At 42.0% G+C, this 20,460-nt stretch overlaps 1 protein-coding gene and 2 long non-coding RNA genes across 16 annotated transcripts; 1 reads left to right on the top strand and 2 right to left on the bottom strand.

The window, feature by feature from the left end:
• Positions 1-3,474: 3,474 nt before the first annotated feature.
• Positions 3,475-5,966, bottom strand: LOC127307035 (small nuclear ribonucleoprotein SmD3b). Its single transcript, XM_051337728.2, has 4 exons — positions 5,672-5,966; positions 5,473-5,592; positions 5,295-5,351; positions 3,475-3,738 (listed from the first exon to the last, which is right to left on the bottom strand). Exons 1-4 carry the CDS (start codon positions 5,828-5,830, stop codon positions 3,667-3,669), a joined length of 408 nt encoding a protein of 135 aa, XP_051193688.1. The 5' UTR covers positions 5,831-5,966; the 3' UTR covers positions 3,475-3,666.
• Positions 5,967-9,379: 3,413 nt separating this feature from the next.
• LOC127307037 (uncharacterized) lies at positions 9,380-19,517 on the top strand. The gene is made up of 6 exons (XR_007855095.2): positions 9,380-9,812; positions 9,885-10,069; positions 10,289-10,393; positions 18,872-19,002; positions 19,105-19,223; positions 19,321-19,517. It is a non-coding gene; the product is annotated as an uncharacterized lncRNA (long non-coding RNA).
• On the bottom strand, positions 13,936-18,631 carry LOC127307036 (uncharacterized). 14 transcript variants are annotated; one of them, XR_011747412.1, is made up of 9 exons: positions 18,236-18,631; positions 18,062-18,146; positions 17,276-17,373; positions 16,935-17,123; positions 16,378-16,469; positions 16,233-16,299; positions 15,774-15,926; positions 15,007-15,699; positions 13,936-14,312 (listed from the first exon to the last, which is right to left on the bottom strand). It is a non-coding gene; the product is annotated as an uncharacterized lncRNA (long non-coding RNA). The 14 variants fall into 14 exon arrangements; XR_007855090.2 differs by having other exon boundaries at positions 15,774-15,903; XR_011747404.1 differs by having other exon boundaries at positions 15,007-15,270; positions 15,590-15,699; positions 15,774-16,469.
• Positions 19,518-20,460: the final 943 nt, after the last annotated feature.

Genomic DNA, 20,460 nt, shown 5'->3' with positions numbered 1-20,460 from the left:
GCGCGGGAAAGGCGGAATCTCCGTTGCAGTATCTCGTTTGAAGACGAAGGATTTCCGAATGAATGAAGGCGGAATCAAGTAAGAAGTTTTGAAGCTCTTCAAGATTCTCTTCGTTTCCGAGCTGAATGAAGTCGGAGGAATGATGAATCTCGGAGAACTTCGGGGGCTACTGTTGTGGGTATACTTTATGGGTATATCAACGGCATGGCCTAGATCCGGCAAGCCCGGGTGGCCCATAGTTGGTGGTGAGGCATGTGGCCCATCGGGCGGCCCAGTTGCTGTAGATCATGAAGGATGAAGTCCAGCCCAGGAACGAGGAGCCGGATCCTAACCGACCTACGAAGGAGGCCGGATCCGTGGAGGCCCATAAAGTGTCCGGATCCAGCATGTACTTGGAGGAAGGCGGATCCTTGACATGCACGGCAAGACATTGTACCGTAGTTAGGCAACTTGTATTCCGGCTAGGACTCTCCATGTAAACCCTAGATCCGTGCGCCTATATAAGCCGGATCCCGGGAGCCCTAGAGGCACAACCACAACTCATTGTAACAACGCGCAAGCGCCCAGATAATTCCAGACAAGCAGCAGTAGGCCCTGTCGTCGTGCAGGTGTTCCGAAGCTGGGTAACTCGCGTACCACCGTCCCGAGAGCACTCCGCCCTATGGCCCCTACTTCTTCTCCCCCTCGTGAGGATCCCTCCTCCGAGGTACCGTCGATTAGGCAACGACAGGTTGTGCACCGCCTTATGCAGTTGGTCAAAGGGGGCCAAACGGCGATAAACGTGAACGGGGAAATTGGACCGTATTTTCGGAATGCGAGGGGCGTTCTTCAAGGGGACCCACTTTCCCCGATCCTGTTCGACTTCATTGTAGATGGGCTGGCAGCCATCCTGGCTAAGGCTAACCTGGCGGGACACATCGAGGGTGTGATCCCGCATCTCATCCCTGGGGGGGTGACTCATCTACAATACGCCGATGATACTATGGTTCTGATCAGGCCAACAGGTGCAGGGATTGCGAACCTTAAGGCTATCCTGTTGTGTTTTGAGAACATGTCAGGGTTGAAGATCAACTTTGATAAGAGTGAAGTGGTGGTGACCGGGGTCCCGCTGGAACTTCAACACCAGGTGGCTCACATGCTTAACTGCAAGCGGGGGGAATTCCCCATTAAATATTTGGGCCTACCTATTAGTGATAAGACGCTAAGGGTAGCGGACTGGAACTTCCTGCCAGATAAAATTGGGCACAGGGTTGACCCATGGCAGGGGTTATTTTTGGCTTCGGCAGGTAGGTTGGATGACCAACTCGTGCCTGTCCAGCCTCCCGCAGTTTGCCATGAGCCTTTACATGCTCTTTGACAACACCCATAAGGCCATGGACCAACTGAGGGCTCGCTTCTTTTGGGAAGGAGTGGGCAACAAACGCAAGTACCACATGGTAGACTGGGACACGGTGTGTAAACCTAAAGCGTTTGGTGGATTGGGAATCCTCAATACCAAACTCATGAACATCGCTTTGATGCTCAAGTGGATTTGGAAAATCTATCAGGACGCGGATGGTCTATGGGCGGACATTATCCGTGCAAAGTATTTGAGGGGGAGGGACCTCTTCGACAACACGGTTCCTACCACAGGTTCCCAGTTCTGGAAGTCCATTCGGAAGATTAAATGGTACTTTAAACTGGGAGCCAAACACGTGGTGCGCAATGGGAGGCGCACCAGGTTCTGGCTAGACTGGTGGGCTGGGAGGGGTCCTTTTATGGCTAGGTTCCCGCACCTGTTTAGCTGTTGCTCAGACCCGTTCATCTCGGTGTTTGACGCCAAACCACCGGATGGGCACCCTGGGGAGTGGGGCATTGAGTTTCGGCGACAATTTGGGATGGTTGAGACGGTTGAATGGGACGACCTTCGGCGGGAGGCCATGGGTTGGCAACCGGACCTTGAGGAGGACAGGGTGTCTTGGTCCCTGGACTCTTCCGGGACTTACACCACCAGGTCGGTCTATCTTGCACTGACGCAGGGAGCGACGGTCACTTGTTTTAGAGAGGCCTGGCGCACCAGGGTTCCCCCTAAGATCCGTGTGTTTCTTTGGCAACTAACCCGTGGTCGGCTACCCTCAGCTGACCAGGTTGCCAAGCGCCACGGACCTTCGGACGGGAGGTGCGCTCTTTGCCAAGAGATTGAAGACTGCAATCACATCTTCTTCTCTTGTCCCATCGCAAAGCTTATGTGGGCTGGGGTTAGGGAACTCCTCCACTGCGACTGGAACCCCACGGGGCCGGGGGAGTTCATTGCAATCGCTCAGGGCCTGTACGGCCCCCTTCGTAGGCTAGTTTGGTTCACGTTTTCAGCCATGTGTTGGACTCTGTGGAACACACGCAACAAACTACTCTTTGAAGGAAAGTTGATCGGGAACCCAGCTGATGTTTTTTATCACATGCTCATTCATATGCAGTCCTGGAGGGTTCTGGTCAGACAGAAGGACCGAGCGATGCTGGACGCGGCAGTGGACGACGTCAGGAGACTCTACGCGCGACTACGGGCTGAGTAGCGGAGGACCCGTGCGGCGACTCGACCAAGGACTTGCTTCAGCTTCTACCTAGTTTGGTTGAGTCATCCGTGTTGTTTCGATCTGCTTAGTTCTCGGTGTAGAGTATGTCTGGTGGACCTGGGGGTCGAACTTCGGACGCCTTGGGCGTGTTATGGGTGTGTGATCTGTATAACTTTGTATTCCATGTACCGTTGCCAGGAGGGCTTTATTTATAAAGCCGGGCCATGAGGCCTTCTGTTTAAAAACCATCCAACCACAGGTTGAGCCTCAATAACTTGGCCTGGTTGCTTGCACCACGGCATTGAACCTTTTTTTTCTCATCAGAAAACCACAACATACTAAAGAGAAGAACCACCACAACTTTGAAATTCCTGCAAATCAAATGTACACCGACACCTTTTTTTTTAGGTAAAATGTACACTCACAACAATATATTACTGTAACTTATTTCAAAAATTCACCCACTCCGGCGTCAGCGTCCCCAAGGTTCCTCACTGCCATCCATTCTGATCAGAGCTGGCCATCAATGCCTCCCATCTCAACCAGTTTCAACAGATCCGTCAAGCTTTACTCTGATTTATACCAGCAGCTAGTTGGCACAATCATGCGGTCTTATACATCCACAAAAGAGACCTCATTCCAACAACAGCCTCGGCCTACCAAAGAAATCTACTCTGCACAGACAAACTCAACTGGAGCTACAAATGATCTCACAAGCATGGCCTCCAGGATCCACAAGATTTTCTGCACGGCTGTGATCCAAAGGTAACAAACTCATAGGAAAAACCTTCCGACCTATCAGCATCAAATGGGATAGTGCAACGGTACAGCCATTGGTGAGCCAGGCTATGGCGATGGCTGAACTGTACAGCACCATCGGAGCCATACACACAAGCTATAATAGCAGCATGCAATTCACAATAACTAGGCAGACACAGGGGAGATATGATCCATTCCAACGACAGTCTCAACCTACAGAGTCTCATATGCATATAACTAACAACAGTACAACATCATGTTAAAATACACCAGAGGGGAAAACAGATTGCACGCACACAGCAAACTAAGCTGGCACAGGAGTTTTTGGATAGCAAAGACAGCGAGCTCCTGGACAGATCTATCTCCTCACGGGTGGCGCACCGCCCCGTCCTCCTCCAACGGGAGGACCACCTCCACGACCACCAGCAGCCTGCATCAAATGGTAGGGAAAAGGGTTAGAAACTTCAACCTGAATCACTGGTGAATCAATTATTAGATTGTGTTACCAAAAAAATCTTACTAACTACTTGAAAGCTAAAAGAAGCATTGCTACTGTTATTTTTCAGTTGTTTGATAGCCAACTGCGTCAACCCGTGTGTGTTTCAAGTTCCAACTAGTTAAACCGTAATTACATTTTTGATAGCATAGTGTGTCATGTAGCATCCTATAATGCTTTTGAGAGAAGATTTCAAGTTAGGTAGTTCAAAATTTGGATAAACTGTTAGAATCACATTGTAGTTTCCAGAGATAAATGATATCAGGTTCCCTAGGTACCTTGGATAAAATGTTGTAGGCAAAAACAAAAATAGAGGGTAATTCTGAACATATGCTCGCAGTTTTGGCTCATCACACTATTAATCAGCAGCTACACAAGGATAACAGGGTACTGGCATGCACCTAGTCACCCAGACAACAACAATAATGCAACTAGCTAGGGGAAGGTCTAACAATTAACTGCAGATGAAAGATAGAAGCCTCTATAAAATAATGCTGACTGCAATATTCAATATACATAGCAGGAAGAGATTCTTATCAACCAATGTAAAAGAGTTGCAAGCAACTCTCATTTAGCCAAGAGCTGCCTAAGAGGGGGTACCATTAACAGTACAAACGCAAACTCCTAGCTAGATTATGCACTAGCTAGCTAGGTAATGATTATATTTAAGATAATACTGGCCAGTGTACTTCCAGACTCGCAGGCTAATGGAATGAACTCCTTAATTGAGATAGTAATCACATGGTTGTTAGCATAGCCATTAACAACAAAAATGTATCTTACATCTGACCTGCTCTTCTGAGAAAGGCACTGGTTCTTTTAACAAAGTAACTAAAGATGAAACAACTCTTAACAAGGCAGTGGTTCTTTTAACAAAGTCACTAAACATGAAACAATTCTGAAAAGGCAATGGTTCTTTTAAGAAAGTCACTACTAAACGTGAATCAACTCTGAACAATGCACTAGATTTTGGCGAAATTAGACAGAGGAGTGTTCAACATTAACAACAAGCAATCAAACGTAGAAACTTGTTTCCCTCGACAGTTACCGGACCGCACCCACCAATGTCTAAGAGAGGCTACATTCTTATGTACAGCCCAAAGGAGATACTCTCCACAGATATGAAAGCGGTGGGCGTGCCTAGTTATTTCTGACGATGCAGATTATTGCAAAGATGTTCTTGCATGTAGGAACATTTTTCTCTGTGCCATGGGCGCTCCTCTTTTGAATATAGAAACGATAGTTTTCACTATTCAGAAGCATGGTTGACAACCTATCACTCCTAAATGCAGATGTTTTTTTTTTTACAATAGAACCAACTATCACCAGCTCCATATATATAGATAGATAGCAACCCAAGACTGTTTGTTCCAGATATAAATCTGTACTAACCAAGAGATGTTACAATAGCACTCTCTATCTCAATAAATAAACCAAGTTTAATGGGGCGAAACTGAAAGTAATCACTGAGGAAGCAAGCATTGGCTTACCCGAGCACGCATGGCGACGGCGCGCCCACGGCCAACACCGATGGCCGACCCCTTGCCCTGCACAAGGCGAGGAAATACAAGCAGTTAGCAAGTAGCAACCTATAGACATGTAGCTGAAGCAAATACGAAATACTAAGTAAGGGGAAATAAAGGATATGGCTGGGTGCAGTTTGTTTACCCTTATCCTGGCCTCAAGGCGCTTGAACATGGGGGCGTTCTTGAGCATGTCGGGTATGATCATGAACCTGACCCTGCTCCCCCTGATGAAGACGTGCTCCAGCTGCGACACCTTGCCGTCCTGCAAGAAGAGCCGCATCTGAATCATGAGTCGAGGAAAAGCGGAGCCGGCCGATCCGGGCGAGGGGAGAAAGGTGTACCTTGGCGGTGAAGGTGATGTTCTCGATCTGGCAGTTCCAGTTGTCCTCGCACTCGATCATGGAGCCCCGGTAGACCTCGCCGGTCTTGAGCTCCACGGTCACCACGTGCCCCGCCGCCTCGTGCAGCAGCTTCACCGGGATTCCCAGGCTGCGGCTCATCTTGCCTCGCGTGCGGAGAGAGAAACCCTAGCTTTTTTGAGTTTGGGGAGAAGCCGCCGGCCGCGGAGGGGAGAAGAGGAGGCGGAGGCGGAGGCGGAGGCGGCGGCGAGCAGTGGGGAGGGTTTCTTCGGTCCGGTTTGGAACAGGCTACAACACAACACTACATAATAAGCCGGGCGGGTCCAACGCAGCCAAAAACTACATGCTTCGAGCCCATCTATCGCGCTTTCCGGCCCGAACTAGATTTTCCCACCACCACCCCTACAGAAAAAAACTGTGTCTGCTGAAAGAAAATCTGCATTGTGGTTGTGATATCTTCTCTTTCTTAATAGATGGCCCTATTTTACTAGTAAGCCCATCTGTTTCATACAGTCTAGTATCGTCTATAAACTTGATCTTTCTTCGGGGTGGCTACTTTCCTTAGCATAGCCATTTCGGTACATTCAATGTACTCTACGGATAGAGGAATACATAAAGTGGAACATAATAAAATGAGAAATTGAAAGATTTCGTTGAAATTGTTCGTTTGGAAATTTCCCGAAAAGCTAATTATAGGTTCTTCTCTCCATCGGAACAATAAGGCCGTTATGCTTATTACTAAACTTGTTGAAGAGATGAAATAGAACCAAGGTCTATCTTTTTGATCAGAGGTTGAATCGATCATCAGAAGAAGAATTAGGCCAAAAATTAGGATACATTCTGGGAAAATGAAACTTCCATTGAAGAGAAGCAAGAAGACTTTGAAAGAACAAAGAAGTTTGGATCCGCAAAAGTATGCTTAGGCAGTTCCTTCGCTGAGCACAACAGAATGAAGAGGAATTTGTTTCATTTCAAATACTTCTTCTTATTGAAAAGAGGGAAGGAGAAAAACCGAAATCTTCCTACTCGAACAATAAGTCCTTTTGTTTACAAGTCTTCTTTATATAGTAATTCGACCTATTGCTCCGGATCCCCGTTTACTAGGAAGATAAGAATCAAAAGGATCGAACTACCTACTCATTATTCGGAGGTGAATCATAGAACACTAAAAGCTGTGGTATCTTGACTTGGTTCTGCTTCCCCTCTTTTTTTAAGAATACCGAGTCGGGTTCTTCTCCTGCCAGTATCGAATAGAACATGCTGAACAAGATCTTCTTCATGGAAACCTGCTCGATTTAGATCGGGAAAATCGTACAGATTTTATGAAACCATGTGCGATGGCTCGAATCCATAGTCAATCCTATTTTCGGTAGGAATGGTTGACAATTGAATCCAATTTTTCCCATTATTTGACTATCCATAATAGTGCGGAAAGAAAGCCCGGGTCTTCTAGACTCTACCAAGAGTCTGGACGAATTTGTTGCTCCATCCAAATGTGTAAAAGATCATAGTCGCACTTAAAAGCCGAGTACTCTACCATTGAGTTAGCAACCCAGATAAAAAAAGATCTTAGATACGATCGAAATCCAAAAATCAATGGAATTACACCGCCCGCTTCTGTCAAAACATTGAATTAGCAAGACATCAAAAGAAAGAATTTATCGACCATGAAAAACACTCAAATGCCAAAATGAACAGGTCCGGTTAAATTCCATTAAGGTTAAAAAAAGAACGACCCCAACCAACCACGATGGCAAAACGCTCCTTTTTTTAGCTATTTTTATTTTAATAAAAAAAATCTTGTATGAAAATACATGCAAGAGGAACACCCTTATCATTTGAGCGAAGTGTAGGCAGAAAAATATAAATATGCAGTAAGGTCTATTGAACAAATAGAATTTGTAGATACCTACAAATTCTATTTGTTCAATAGACCTTTGTCAATGGAAATACAATGGTAAGAAAACAAATTAGATAGAAAAAGTAAATAAAATAGGGGCTTATATTGGATTGGCACGACATAAATCCAAATAGGACTAAGAAGGAGGTAAATTATGTCTAAATAATTAGAGAACGAGGAATACTAGTGATCTTCTTCTACTTTATTTATTCATTTAGTTCTTCAATAAACTCAAAGTTCTTTCTTTTTCTTTAAAGAATTCTGCCTTCCTTAAAATATCATAAACAGTTCTTGTCGGTTGAGCACCCTTTTCAAGGAAATAGAGAATCGAGAAAAGAGGAAGTATTCATCCACGTTTTCTTACGAAAAACCCTTTTATTTTGAATATAATTCTACTTACTTTTTTTCCAATCTAAAAAAAAAAGATTCCTGCTTTTTTTGCTCCAGTTTCTTCAATAGATTCTATCTTAAAACATACATTGTTAACACAATAAAACTTTCTGTTTCTTTCTATTGAGATTAAAAAGGAGAAAAAGTGGATTTATAGTCACAGGCTTAAAAATTCAGAACAAATTGGAACCATTAACTAGAATTCTATCTTTTTTTAATTGCAGTAGTGAACGACTCTTAAACTTACATAGGTATTATCTCCCCCGTCCTTTTCTTTTAATGGCATAATAAAATTATTATGGCTTTATGCCTAATCCGTGTATATCAGTATCCTTGGTTTCATACTCCGGGGTGTAGTAAGTCAATTTATAATCTTTAACACCAGCTTGAAATCCAACACTTGCTTTAGTTTCTGTTTGTGGTGACATAAGTCCCTCCCTACAACTCTTGAATTAAGAATTACCACTTAGCAGGTTTCCATACCAAGGCTCAATACAATCAAGTCCGTAGCGTCTACCGATTTCGCCATATCCCCATTTTCCTCTTCTTTGAGACAAAGATTCCTTGTGTAATTTCATCCATCTCTTAGTTTTTTTTTTGAATCATTGAATTCATCACTCGGCGTAGTCTAGCAGTTCGACTCTATTTGAGAGACACCGCTTGCTTATTGCAATTCAGAATTGAATTGATTGTATCGTTGATGTATTTGCAATTCAATCCGAATCAATATATCCAAAAGTTTTTCTCTCCCCGACCCCCTTTATGACTTTTTAGAGTATTTAAAATCATACTATAACGCTTGATATTAATTTTTTTTTCTAATCAGAATTAGCAATTTTATTTGCTATGACTCTATGTTCTCCTTAGTTAAGAGATGAAATAGGGAAAGACAGAAGATAGAACTTAAAAGGATAATTGAAGTGACTCGTCTTCGAATCCACTTTGGTTGAAGTTCGAAAAAGGAATAAAAATAAAGTAAATTCAAGGAAGAGCTTTCTTTTTTTTAAGGGTCCCCAGGGTGGAGGTCGTGGAATGCTTTTCTTCTCCTCTTATTCCATATGGAATACAACCCAGTTAAAATAAGACAGTTAAAATAAGAAGGAATAGGGGAATATTTGACCCTTCACTCCAAAAAGATGGTCCTATTGAAAAAGAAATAATCCAAAATAGAAATAAGTTTTTTTTTTCAAATTCAATTGCGAGCCACATCACCTCATAAACAATCTTCACCTTTTCCTCATTGTTCTGTGCCGTACATAACGTTTTTTATGCCAAGCCGACACGGCACGAGCGGAACGACAACAGCTTGGTCCGGAGGACCGAACGAGGCCAGACCCACGCACGTCGAGAAGATGGGCCGACCGAACGCACCGGCCCATCACCCGTTCGACCACCACGATTCCACGACTCTGTTCGTCTTCCTCGCCAGGTCGCCCCATAGATCTCTCCCCCACCACGACTCCGCTCGGTTCCTCTTCGTCCATGGCCACCGCTTGCAAAGGGAACGGGTATGCTCTGCCAATCCCCGCATTCAACGCAATAAATCCGTCCTTGAAGATAATAGAAACTGCTCGGAGAATTTGTGATCTTGGTGTTCGTATGCTTTATTTCCTGCGCCGCCACGACCTACGTCCTCCCGCAAGTCCCGAGCACAATAACGCCCGTGGCGACCTAAGAGCTCCCAACATTCATCGAGCATTATTGCCATGCTAATGCGCAAGAAACTACTCGGAACTGGTGATTCGCCGTCTCCATGTTTAAAAACAAGAGCTCTGTTGCCATGTTCATCCAGCACGTCTGCCCCTCTCCATCTTGCCACTGCCCTCCAGTCTGGTATTGTCTTCTCCCGATTTTACTTCTACCTTTCTTTTTTACACCCACCACTGATGTTTGTCGTTCTGTCAGGTTCTATTCCGGCTTCGGGAGCTGATCGGCATTCTCTCTCCCCTTGATTTGATTGGATTTTCTTTGGATCTGCATACTCCTCACACAAATCAGCCCCGTTTTGATTGGATCCAGCGTCCTGTTCGATCAAGAAAGGAGGAATAGGTTCTCATCCGGATATTGGACAACACTAGCTGCTTCCGTTGGTACACAAGTTCTTACTCTTAGTTTCAATTTACATTGGATAAGCACATGTATCTTCTTTTTTCTTACTCTATTTCGTCGCATGTATTTCCCCAAAGAATCTCCCCTGAAATTTATTTATTACATTAGAATTTAATTAGTTTCCCTAGAATATCCTCTGAACTTTATTTGTTACGCTGGAATTTGTTCCCCTGAAATCTTCTATCAAATGAATTTGGCAGGTCGGCTAGATATATAAAGAACACAACATGCTTCCTTTTACATCAATTATTGCGTGTGTGCTTTGCAAAGATGGACAACCCCTGAAAATTCTTTGAGGCCTCCTGGTATGCATTCAGTCCCACACTCCCCTGAAATTTATTTATTATATTGGAATTCGATTGGTTCCCCTAGATTATTATCTGAAATTTATTTGTTACATACATTGGAATTTGCTCCCCTGAAATCTTCCGTCAAATGATTTTGTAAAACAGGTCAGCTAGATATTAAAAAACACCACATGCTTCCTTCTACATCATTCGCACGCGGTGTGTGCTTTACAAAGATGGATAACCCCGAAAATTCTGCGAGGCATCTGCTTCCTTCTACATCAGTCCCCCGTGATGTGAGCTTCACAAAGATGGACAACCCCTGAAAATTCTGCTTGAGGCATCCTGGTATGCATTCAGTCCCATGCGGTGGCTCCCACACCGATATCACCTGCCGGAACCGCATTTTTTTTTGCCGCCCGGGCCTTCGTCAAACGATGTTCTGCAGGTTATATCTCTCTCTTTCTCTCTCTCTGTACCCGTTTGCTGATGGAGTTGAGTTTATACTCAACCTAATTTCTGAGGCCATACGTGATGTATGGATTCTCAGCCTTTTGGGCTAATACAGTTAAACAATGCTGACAGTTTTCTTATAGCATTCCACTCATGTTCAATCTTGGAAAAAAATAATACTTATTCCAGGCAGAAAGAGCTGATTAGTGTTTGCTTGGCTCGGGTCTAATTAGGCATAAAGAAACAGGACATGACTAACAGTAATGCATTTCCATGTGCTTGGAAGTGCAACCTCTGTTTCTATTGTTCACTAGATTTATATGTGCGCCTTGGCGCACGACCCCGTTAATCTTGAGCTAATTAAACGATTATATCCAAAAAGTAATATATATTTTAGGTTTTACCAAATGGATGGTCGCAGCATCAAGACCCAAGTTTGATATGCGATTTAGAGGTGTGCATCCCGTGGCTCTCGCCTGTGTTTATATTTTGTATAATAACACTATTAAAAAACTGGGGTGGACCTTGGCGTGTTGTAGAAAGAACAAAGGAAACTTCTTAAACAGGGGTGATAACACATGGTGTGTCATAAGATATAAAATAGCCGAGTCAAATAGCCTATAAGCAACCCTACCGGTACTTAAGGAGTGCACAACGAATTTTAGGGAGATGATCTTGATTCTAAGTTTAGGAATAACTCATCCTCATTCTCAATCGGCTCAAGACAACAACTCCGAGCCACAGGGTCAATGAGGAAATAGAAGATGTAGGGCAAGATGTTCAATCTTTTTTTCTAAATCATGCTTGGTGCACAAAAGAACATTGAAAATAGAAGTCCTCAATACAAACAATCAAAGAAAATATATAAATCCAGCAGCAACATAACAGAGCAAAACCAGGGGCGGTTTAGGCCACAGGCCTTCCACTTTGGGACAAACCATCCAAAAAATGTAAATAGTAGGAAAACAAGTGAAACTCAGCAAAATTTCCACATAACTCGAGAGCAGCCACTGTTAGAACTATAATCGATCTAGAGGTATAATAAATACAATAAAAGATAAATAGTAGGAGAATATAGCAAGCACAAAAGCACCATAAATCAATTTTTAATGGAAGTATAACATTTCAGGATACATACTGAATATCGCAGTTGATCCTAAATAACTAAATAAAGTTAACCTAAACCATCAATCTAAGAAAGCTTTAATACTTGTAGCATGGTTGCAAAGCTTTTCAAATGATGGTGTTTCCTTCAGCCTGCATGATACAGAAGATAAACAAAATCCTGAACGTTTGAGACAATCATTTCCATCTCAGGCAAGACCTGGCCTCCTTTCAGCCTCCCATCCTTGTCTGGACTGTCATTGGGTAGTTCTCGTTGATAGTTCCTCCACATAGCTAGCAAAACTGCGTCTCTACATGCAAGAGTTTCAGCTACAACATGCCTTGTGATACCTGAATACTGCATGCAGCTTGCCACCAGATAATTACCCCTTGACACTGTACCAGATCCGGTAGGACATCCAAATTGATATTAAACCATAGACAGTTTAGGCCGCCTTCGGAAACGAATTGGAACTCAGCTGGTACTGCAATTCACCATGTGTGTAGCTTCCAAATAGACTGCATAGTAGAAACTACAATTGATCCTTCATTTCTGGGCATAATCTTATGATCAAGGACATCAGCAGCGGAAGTTCTCATATGTAGTGGTGGTATATCCCAAAGAACTCTCGTGCTGCATTTCAAAAGAGTTCAGTCTGCCCACACTGAAGCAGTTACACCATTGTCATAAATTCTTTGTTGTTTCTTTCAAGCTAACAATATTTTTTCCAAAGATCTTGCAGGCTACAATATTTAGCATCATGTTCACTGCTTCTTAATTTGCTGCTTCTCTACTGGGTAGTGCTGTGTCCGAGTTCGAAAGGCTTGGATCACTGGATCATGTTGTTTCCTCGACTGGTATTCTTCATGCTGATTAAACCATGAAAATATACACACCAATAGCATAGTTGATGATAACACAGATTTCCAGAAATTACAAACACGAAAATCTACAGGAGGCAGTGTTTAGTTACAGATAACAAATGAACATGTGCTTTCACATCAAAAAAATAGCCAAATCATTAATGATTGAATGTTATCAAGAGAAAACCAAATGCATCCAATGGAAATACATACATTCCTTGCAGAAAAATGGATATAAAAGGATTTACGACATGTGAGAACTTGACTACATTAAAAAACCGAGTAAATAACGAAGTACAAAGAACCTGAGTGTGTTGGCTCGGTCACCTCATTGACACAAAAAATTACACAATCAAATGGTAGAAAGCTTGCTCATCGTATTGTCTTTCAGCTAACTGAAGTGAAATGGTACTGAAAAAACAAACAAAAAAACAGGTACACCTATTTTATTCCAGCGGATATATGACTTCATTTCACATTATTCCTGTAGCAAATCAGACCTTTTACTGAGGCAAGAGGTTTCATTCAAGGAACTTACTTAATCTGAACCACATACTCCAATTTTCGTAGACATATCTGTGGATATTCACACGTTGGTAAAGTCCATTTTTACAAAGGAGGGTGGCAAATCAGGGTTACAATATAATCAAAGAAATGGCAGTTGGCCTAACTTAATAAGATGCAGATGTAAATTAGTTTCAGTTACAAAGATGTACAAACCTAAATCAACCAGCTACTCAAGCTACACAGCAACAGTTCTAAGATTAAAGATACACACTGTACTTTTCAGAGATCAGCATGCATCTTTGTTAGAATCAGCAAATACACGTATATGCTGGACAGTAGTGTTCCAGAGAAAATAGATAAATTCTTACTGAATTATGCTTATGCAGCTAGCTCTCTATACAACCTTTATTGAAAATATAGAAGGGTCTATAAATCGACGAATAACACCATTATGAACCAACTTCATCGATGTCATTGCCAGGATATAAAATAGGAAATCATAAGAACATCACTTATGCTTCCTAAAAATACAAAAAGCGTTTAGCAGCAGAAGGGTGACATTAATTATCTACTACCAACTACTTTGCCATCTAAAAAATGAGCTGGTATGAGTTTCGCAAGGGACAAAGAGCAACCAACAATCTGCACTAGTAAACTAAATATATGAACAGAACACATAGTTTACTCAGATCTTCCATGAGTAGAAATATATCTATTTAATGAACACTACTATGGTAACAGAGAAGGGAAGCAATAATCTGTCAGGACCCTGGAAACACTACTACATTCAGTTGACAAGAGAACCAAGGGTCCGGATAGTGTCCAGAAGGATCAATGGCTTCCAGTCTTCTTTGGTACATACAACTTGGAAACATCAAAATCAGTTTTGATGAACCAAGTGGGTTTCTCATCTCATCAAGAAAGAAATCAGCAATCAGTATTGATTGTATAGAGAACACAGTAGCAATCCTTATGTGCTTGTTTCCGCAGCATTCCAAGGGTAGCAAGTCTGCATTAGCAAATATGTTATCCATCAGTAGGAACCTTATCTACTATAAATGGTTAGATAAAGGAGAACTAAGTTGTGTAAACTGTAGAGTATAAAGTTCAACATCAAACAACAGAACTGTTACAGTGGTCCGTGTTGTTCTCTGTTGCCCAGGCTTAGTCATGCAAGTAAAACAGTAACAATATGCTCTCTTCTGCTCAACGGAATGGAATATACTTTGCTATCCTTTTTTTCTTCAACTAAAGCAAAGTTACCAATGCAGCAATAACGCAATAACTTGTATGTAGATAACTCAAAATGTACATATGTGAAAAAGGAAAACAGAGTAAAGTTTATAGCCGCATTGCAATGACAAAATGTTTATGTAAAAGCAATTGGAATGCCGAGCATGGTCACATAAGGTGTGTAAAAATAGCTTTTCTATATATATATTGATAGGAAGAAAGCCATAATATACTTGGCGTAGTGAATAAAAAAATACGTCCTTACAATGATTTGTGGTCCTTTATATCTCTGGTAAACCCCAACAATATATATGTTTTATTAATAGGGTGAAATATTTGCAAGGATGGATATTTCTATGATAACCCATTTACAACTAAGAGAAATATATCCATCTAATTTTCTTCTAGGTACACTGCAAGCCTTTCAAAGAATGTTAATTTACATGAATTCAAGACTTTTGGTCAGGTACCTTAACAGAGGGAATAGAAGGTTGAGACTGCTATATGAAGAGCTTATACTCTACAGGGGCATCAGCCTCTTGTACTTGAAGAATCAAACGAAGAAGTAGAAGATGAATGAACCAATCACCCCGGTAATTATGAGGACCCACTGGAATGCATTTTGGATGATGAACACAGCACTCTTGAAGTTCACCCGGAATACTCCTGCGACGACAAATGTTTTGGTTCGATCACAGGAGCTCGAAATGGATCAGCTAATTCTGAAAGTTGTCCTGGGAACAGGAAATTTAAGACAAATCAATTAGTACAGAACAGCTGACAGTATGTGAAATGCATAAATCCTACTGTGTGCTCATAACTTGAATGAGATGAGCAAGGGGTATCCATTTCATCGAGTGTGGGTGTCCTACGGAACTGCCGTTCATGTTCATGTTACATGCTCAATCAGGTTTTCCTTGGAAAAACCAAGGACCCAGATCTCGCTATAGCCGACAACGGATCAATTCATTAAGGGCACACCTAGGCAGGGAAGATTTCTAGTCTTAACTCGCCAATGTTTTCACAACATATGATAAACTTATATAATTTTACCTGTGAATGGAACCTAAAGTAAGATGTACAGTACTTCTTTCTTATTTAGTTGCATCATCTTTGATGGAATATCTAAAAGCCTCCTAGTGAACACATCCACCTCTCTTGTCCTGAAAAAGAATCAAGGGCTCTCAGATTATTTAGATCGAAGAACCATATAAGCTTTTCATTATGAGAAAATTACCTTGCCAAAGTTTGTAGCGAGAATTCTCCATGCAGGCTGATTGATTCTCACAGAACAATTTCCTATTTTTCTGTAGTTGTCCTAGGCTTTGATAGTGTCAAGTTTGTCCATGTCGAAGAACTACACCACACTACATCAAGCCAGAAATTCAATCTGACCAGAACCTAACTTAAGTGCACCACACTACACACTGTCCTAGCAAACCATCAAAGGCAACCATGTAGGCATAAACAAAAGAACCTGGTATGAAACAAATCTGTGTAGAACAATTGGTAGCCAACTAACTTCTAGATCAAATAATTAATTAGCAGGCACCACAAACTCACGTTTAAATATATCAAGATGGACTGCTAGTAAAAATATTCCGCCACTACCACATAAATTCACACATCAAAACAAAATGTTTCTATGTCAGTGTTTCATTCAGCAATACATATAAGCACATAAGTAAGAAATTACCTTGCCAAATATAGAAACTATTTTGGGAAAATACTAACTATGAGGTCAAAGAAATTGTGTGTCCGATCTGCACATAAACACAAATTTTATAAACTGTAAAAAGAACATGAATGTTGCTGTGATGCAAAGAGAAGAGAACAGATACCGTTCAGCTATTGGACAAAGCTGATCATGTACAAGCTTTGCTTCAATCTTGTCGTATTTTATAGGCAAGTAACCAAGTCATGCTGGAATAACCTGAGAACAATACACAGATTCAGTTTAGACCCTCGTCACTATATAAACCACTTCATATCCATGATACCTAATTAAAGGAATCTTCTATCTCTAAACAGCAACCCTCAAAAAAACAATAAGTTAACCAACATACATATACGGATACCCAGATTTACATCACATCCATACAACAACCCCTGCATAAATCCACTTTTTGAAGCCAAATAATTTGCTAAATTCGTACATCTAGGGACCAGAATTAATACATCCATAAATCTTATTAATCGTAACATGAAAATCCATAGCAGATTAACCCCATCATGCAAACCCATTAAGGCAGGCATCACTAAAAATTGCTAAAACATTCTAGAAAATAGCAGGACAATCAAGCAAGGGCTAAAGAGAACAATCTGCAAGTAAGGGTGCAAACGACGACGGCTATGCATGAACTGGAAGTTGAGGCGTGCCAGTCCCTCACGGCTGTACCACTAATTTTAGCAACGATAGTTGTGCCTCCCTGCTCGTCCAATGGCTGTGACAATGCTCCAGTTGCATCATGTCGTGAATGAGTTGCAGTAAGAAGAACAACAACAATGAGCTGAGAGAGAGAGAGAGAGAGAGAGATGAGATTAACGCGAGGATGATGACCGAGCATAGGATATGCTTCTCTTATACCTACAAAAAATTGGAGACAATCAATCATAATAATATAAAATAAGTATTTGCAAAAAACAATAAGTACGAAAGGTAACGAAAAACAACTGAAACACATATGCAAGTATGATGGAGTCAACTATAGTTTAATCAAATTACTACACGAAAATTACCTAGTAAATAAATACAGTTGTAACGAATATTGCTTGCCAAACCAGATCTATTGGAGCATTCCAATATGTCGCAAACGCATCACCAACCTTGATAGACACTGCAATTTCCAACAGCTGATTTAGAAAAACCAATCGAGTGAAGATATCCGTATCAAATATCAGGGAAAAAACGATAGTGCACTTTTAAGCCACTATATGCCAGTTTGTAGGCACAATCTACATCCTCCTAAAATACGATATGACAAAACCTAAACATGGGCCATATATCTTGATATTCGTGTGACATGATGTGAACCAGTAAATAGATATGCAGTGCAGCTGCTCTACGAAGAATTCATTTCTTTCGTACTCAAGTCACACTTTTTTGTCACGTCCATGCTACAAATGAACTTTAAAGTTGGAGAACATCAATGTTGGCATGATATCTCTTCCAGTCTGATCACAGCTATCAAATAAATGTGAAAGCTTTGAAAGAGATACATGAACGTCTACTATCAGGCTTTTGAGGCAAAGCTCGTCGGTAAAATTCTCCAGCTGTTTAAAATACAAACTGTACCACAAACTAAATCAATCAGTCTAATCCATATATAGACTGCACAGGAATGTCACACATCAGAGCTACATTCAGAAAGAAATTACTCAGCAGATAACGGAGCATAAATAAAAAAATTAATTCCCCCCATAGCCTGCTTGGATTTTCATCGAACACCTCACAGGCATTGATTAAAAATAATATGCACAAGCAAAAGATGCATGGAGTGAGCAGTGGAAGAGAGGAGTGAGTACTTGCAAGAGAGGGAAGAAGACATCAACCATCTTTTCATTGTAAGATCAATCACCAGAGAGAACTCAGACCAAAAAAATCGGAGATCTGTATGAATCATCACAGAAATCAAACACCTTGTATCTTAGCAATGGAGGTAGCAGTGAGATTTGAAGGGGAAACAGAGGAGGACGTGCCTTGAGGTGGATTCCCGGGCTGTGCTCGTGTAGGGCCCCGAGGACGTGCGAGGGAGGAGGCGGCAGCTGACCTTGCCTGTCTCACGCCTGTCGAGGACGGCCTTAAGGACCCCACACCGGAGGATGATGGAGAGGGCCTTCTCGGAGGCGATCTTCCGCTCCCCACTCCAGCTCCTCCACTTCAGCCTCCGCCTCCTCCTCTTCCCAAGGCTGCATAGGCCCATGGTGAGCTGTTGCTGCCATGTGCACAAGTAAGAGGGGAAGGGATGGGGAGGAGCTCTGCCAGGCTGCGGCGGCGCAGGCACTGCCAAGGCGCCGGGACGCGATTGCTGAGGAGCCTGACTGGGGGAGGAGCGAAGCGAAGCGACGGGAGGAGGCGAAGCAGCCGCGCGGGGAGTAGGGAAAAGCGGCTAGGGTTTCCACCGTGAGCTGCTCCGTTTTATATGACGCGGTAAAAAAATGAACGGCCAAGATTCGTCGCGAGGAAGATCCGATGGCTCAGAAGTTCAAATCGCTGTGAAGCCCCCGTGGGGGGGCATCATATATACCCCTGGATGTTCAGGCTTGAATAGAGAAACAAGGTCAGTCAAATACCATAGATGAGTGTCCCGGCCTAATTGTTTGAGCTAACTGCAGGAATTGTCTTCCAGTAGTAAGGTAATGTACACAATGACCCAAAGTCGGAAACATCTTCAATTCTAGAATGGAAGTTTGATCTTTATTCCGGAAATAGTGTATCAATGTGATGCCTCCTAGAAGTTACTAAGGTATGTACTAGCTTTGTTTGATACTATACATTAAAGCCTTTATTTTATTTTCAAGAAAGAAGCTCCTTTATTTGGGTCAGATTTGTTTAAATGACAAAGCAGATATTCGTGATTCGTGATTCATGTATGCATATGTTCAATGATACCACTCTGACGGTGAGTAATCATGGACATTGAAAGCACACTAGGATCTGTTCATCAGTTTGAATACATCAAACATGGTAAAAAAAACATGTCAAGGCAATGTACTCATCAAGTCTATGAAATTGCCGAAATGATGTTATTTTTAACAAGCATGAAACTTCTCATTTTTTATAGGTTATTTGTATGGCTACCCACTGGATTCACGAGTGATTCTTTCTGGAGACGGTCGCACGGGATATCTACAACCTGATTGGGTGGTGGCTTCAATGATAAATAGACGGCACTTTTTATTTTTTGGCTGTTTTTATATACACTTTTTGTGATCCATAAGATGTAAAATTTGAATATCTGAAATTTGGCATTAAATAAGGTTGTGTGCATCGATTGATGCAGAGGCCGATATATGTTTCCAATTTCAAAAAAAAAATCACTCATCAAGTAGCAAGATCATGTAATAACTAATAAACCTATAATCAATTTTCAAATCATCAATCACGAAGGTAGCAATGTCACATGCATGATTTACTTTTTGACAAAGCTCAGTGATTCATCACTCACTAAAACACATCCCGCCGCAATGCGCGGGGTATCATCTAGTTTATTACTAAGTACTTTGCCTTTCCTAAATAGAACTGAAAAGAGAGCACATTTTGCGAATGAGAAGGAAATGTATTCATCATCAAACTGAGCACAATCTGCCAAGTTAGCATCTTATTACTTGAAAAATTCTCCATTTGTACTCAACCAATATAACCAGAGGCGGCAAGGCCTCGATCACAATGTCAGTCAATTTTTTGGTGAACTATCACAGTTCGTTTGCGGGGTATCTTCTGGGAGCAACGAAATGCGGCTTTCTGTTTCTTCTTGGGTGGCTAACGTCGATGCTTGTTAGGACGCAGCTTCAAAGCAGGGAGGACTCGGGATCATCATCCGAGACCATCACGGTCAGGTTATCCTCTCTGAATGGAATCTTATTCCCTTTTGTGCAAGCGCGAAAGAGGCGGAGATCCTGGCTTGTCTTGAAGGACTTCGGCACCTGATACATCTTCCTCGGTGGCCAGCGATCCTGGAGTCGGATTGTCTACCAGCGGTGCAGGCTATTTCGTCGGAAGCAATTTCCAAGTTGGCCTCTAATCAAAGAAGCAAGAGAATTACCAAACATCTTTTGAGTCATCGGCGTCTCAAAGGTGGAATACGTGAGCAACGAGGCGGCACGTGTTTTGGCGCAAATAGCAAAATCTGGTGTTAATGGTATCTTATGTGATTCAATACCTGACTGTGTTCGGGATCTGGTCACTATTGATTGTAATAACC

The sequence above is a fragment of the Lolium perenne genome, chromosome 6 (assembly GCF_019359855.2).
Source record: "Lolium perenne isolate Kyuss_39 chromosome 6, Kyuss_2.0, whole genome shotgun sequence".
Classification (NCBI taxonomy): Eukaryota; Viridiplantae; Streptophyta; class Magnoliopsida; order Poales; family Poaceae; genus Lolium; species Lolium perenne.
The sequence above is the reverse complement of the archived record's forward strand: the minus strand, read 5'-3'. Positions and strand labels throughout refer to the sequence as shown.

Coding starts and splice junctions, on each gene's coding strand:
- LOC127307035 (XM_051337728.2), bottom strand. CDS start 5,830: ATGAGCCGCAGCCTGGGAATCCCGGTGAAGCTGCTGCACGAGGCGGCG. Junction 5,352..5,472: donor GCCTTGAGGCCAGGATAAGG/GTAAACAAACTG, acceptor CGCCTTGTGCAG/GGCAAGGGGTCGGCCATCGG. Junction 3,739..5,294: donor CCGTCGCCATGCGTGCTCGG/GTAAGCCAATGC, acceptor CATTTGATGCAG/GCTGCTGGTGGTCGTGGAGG.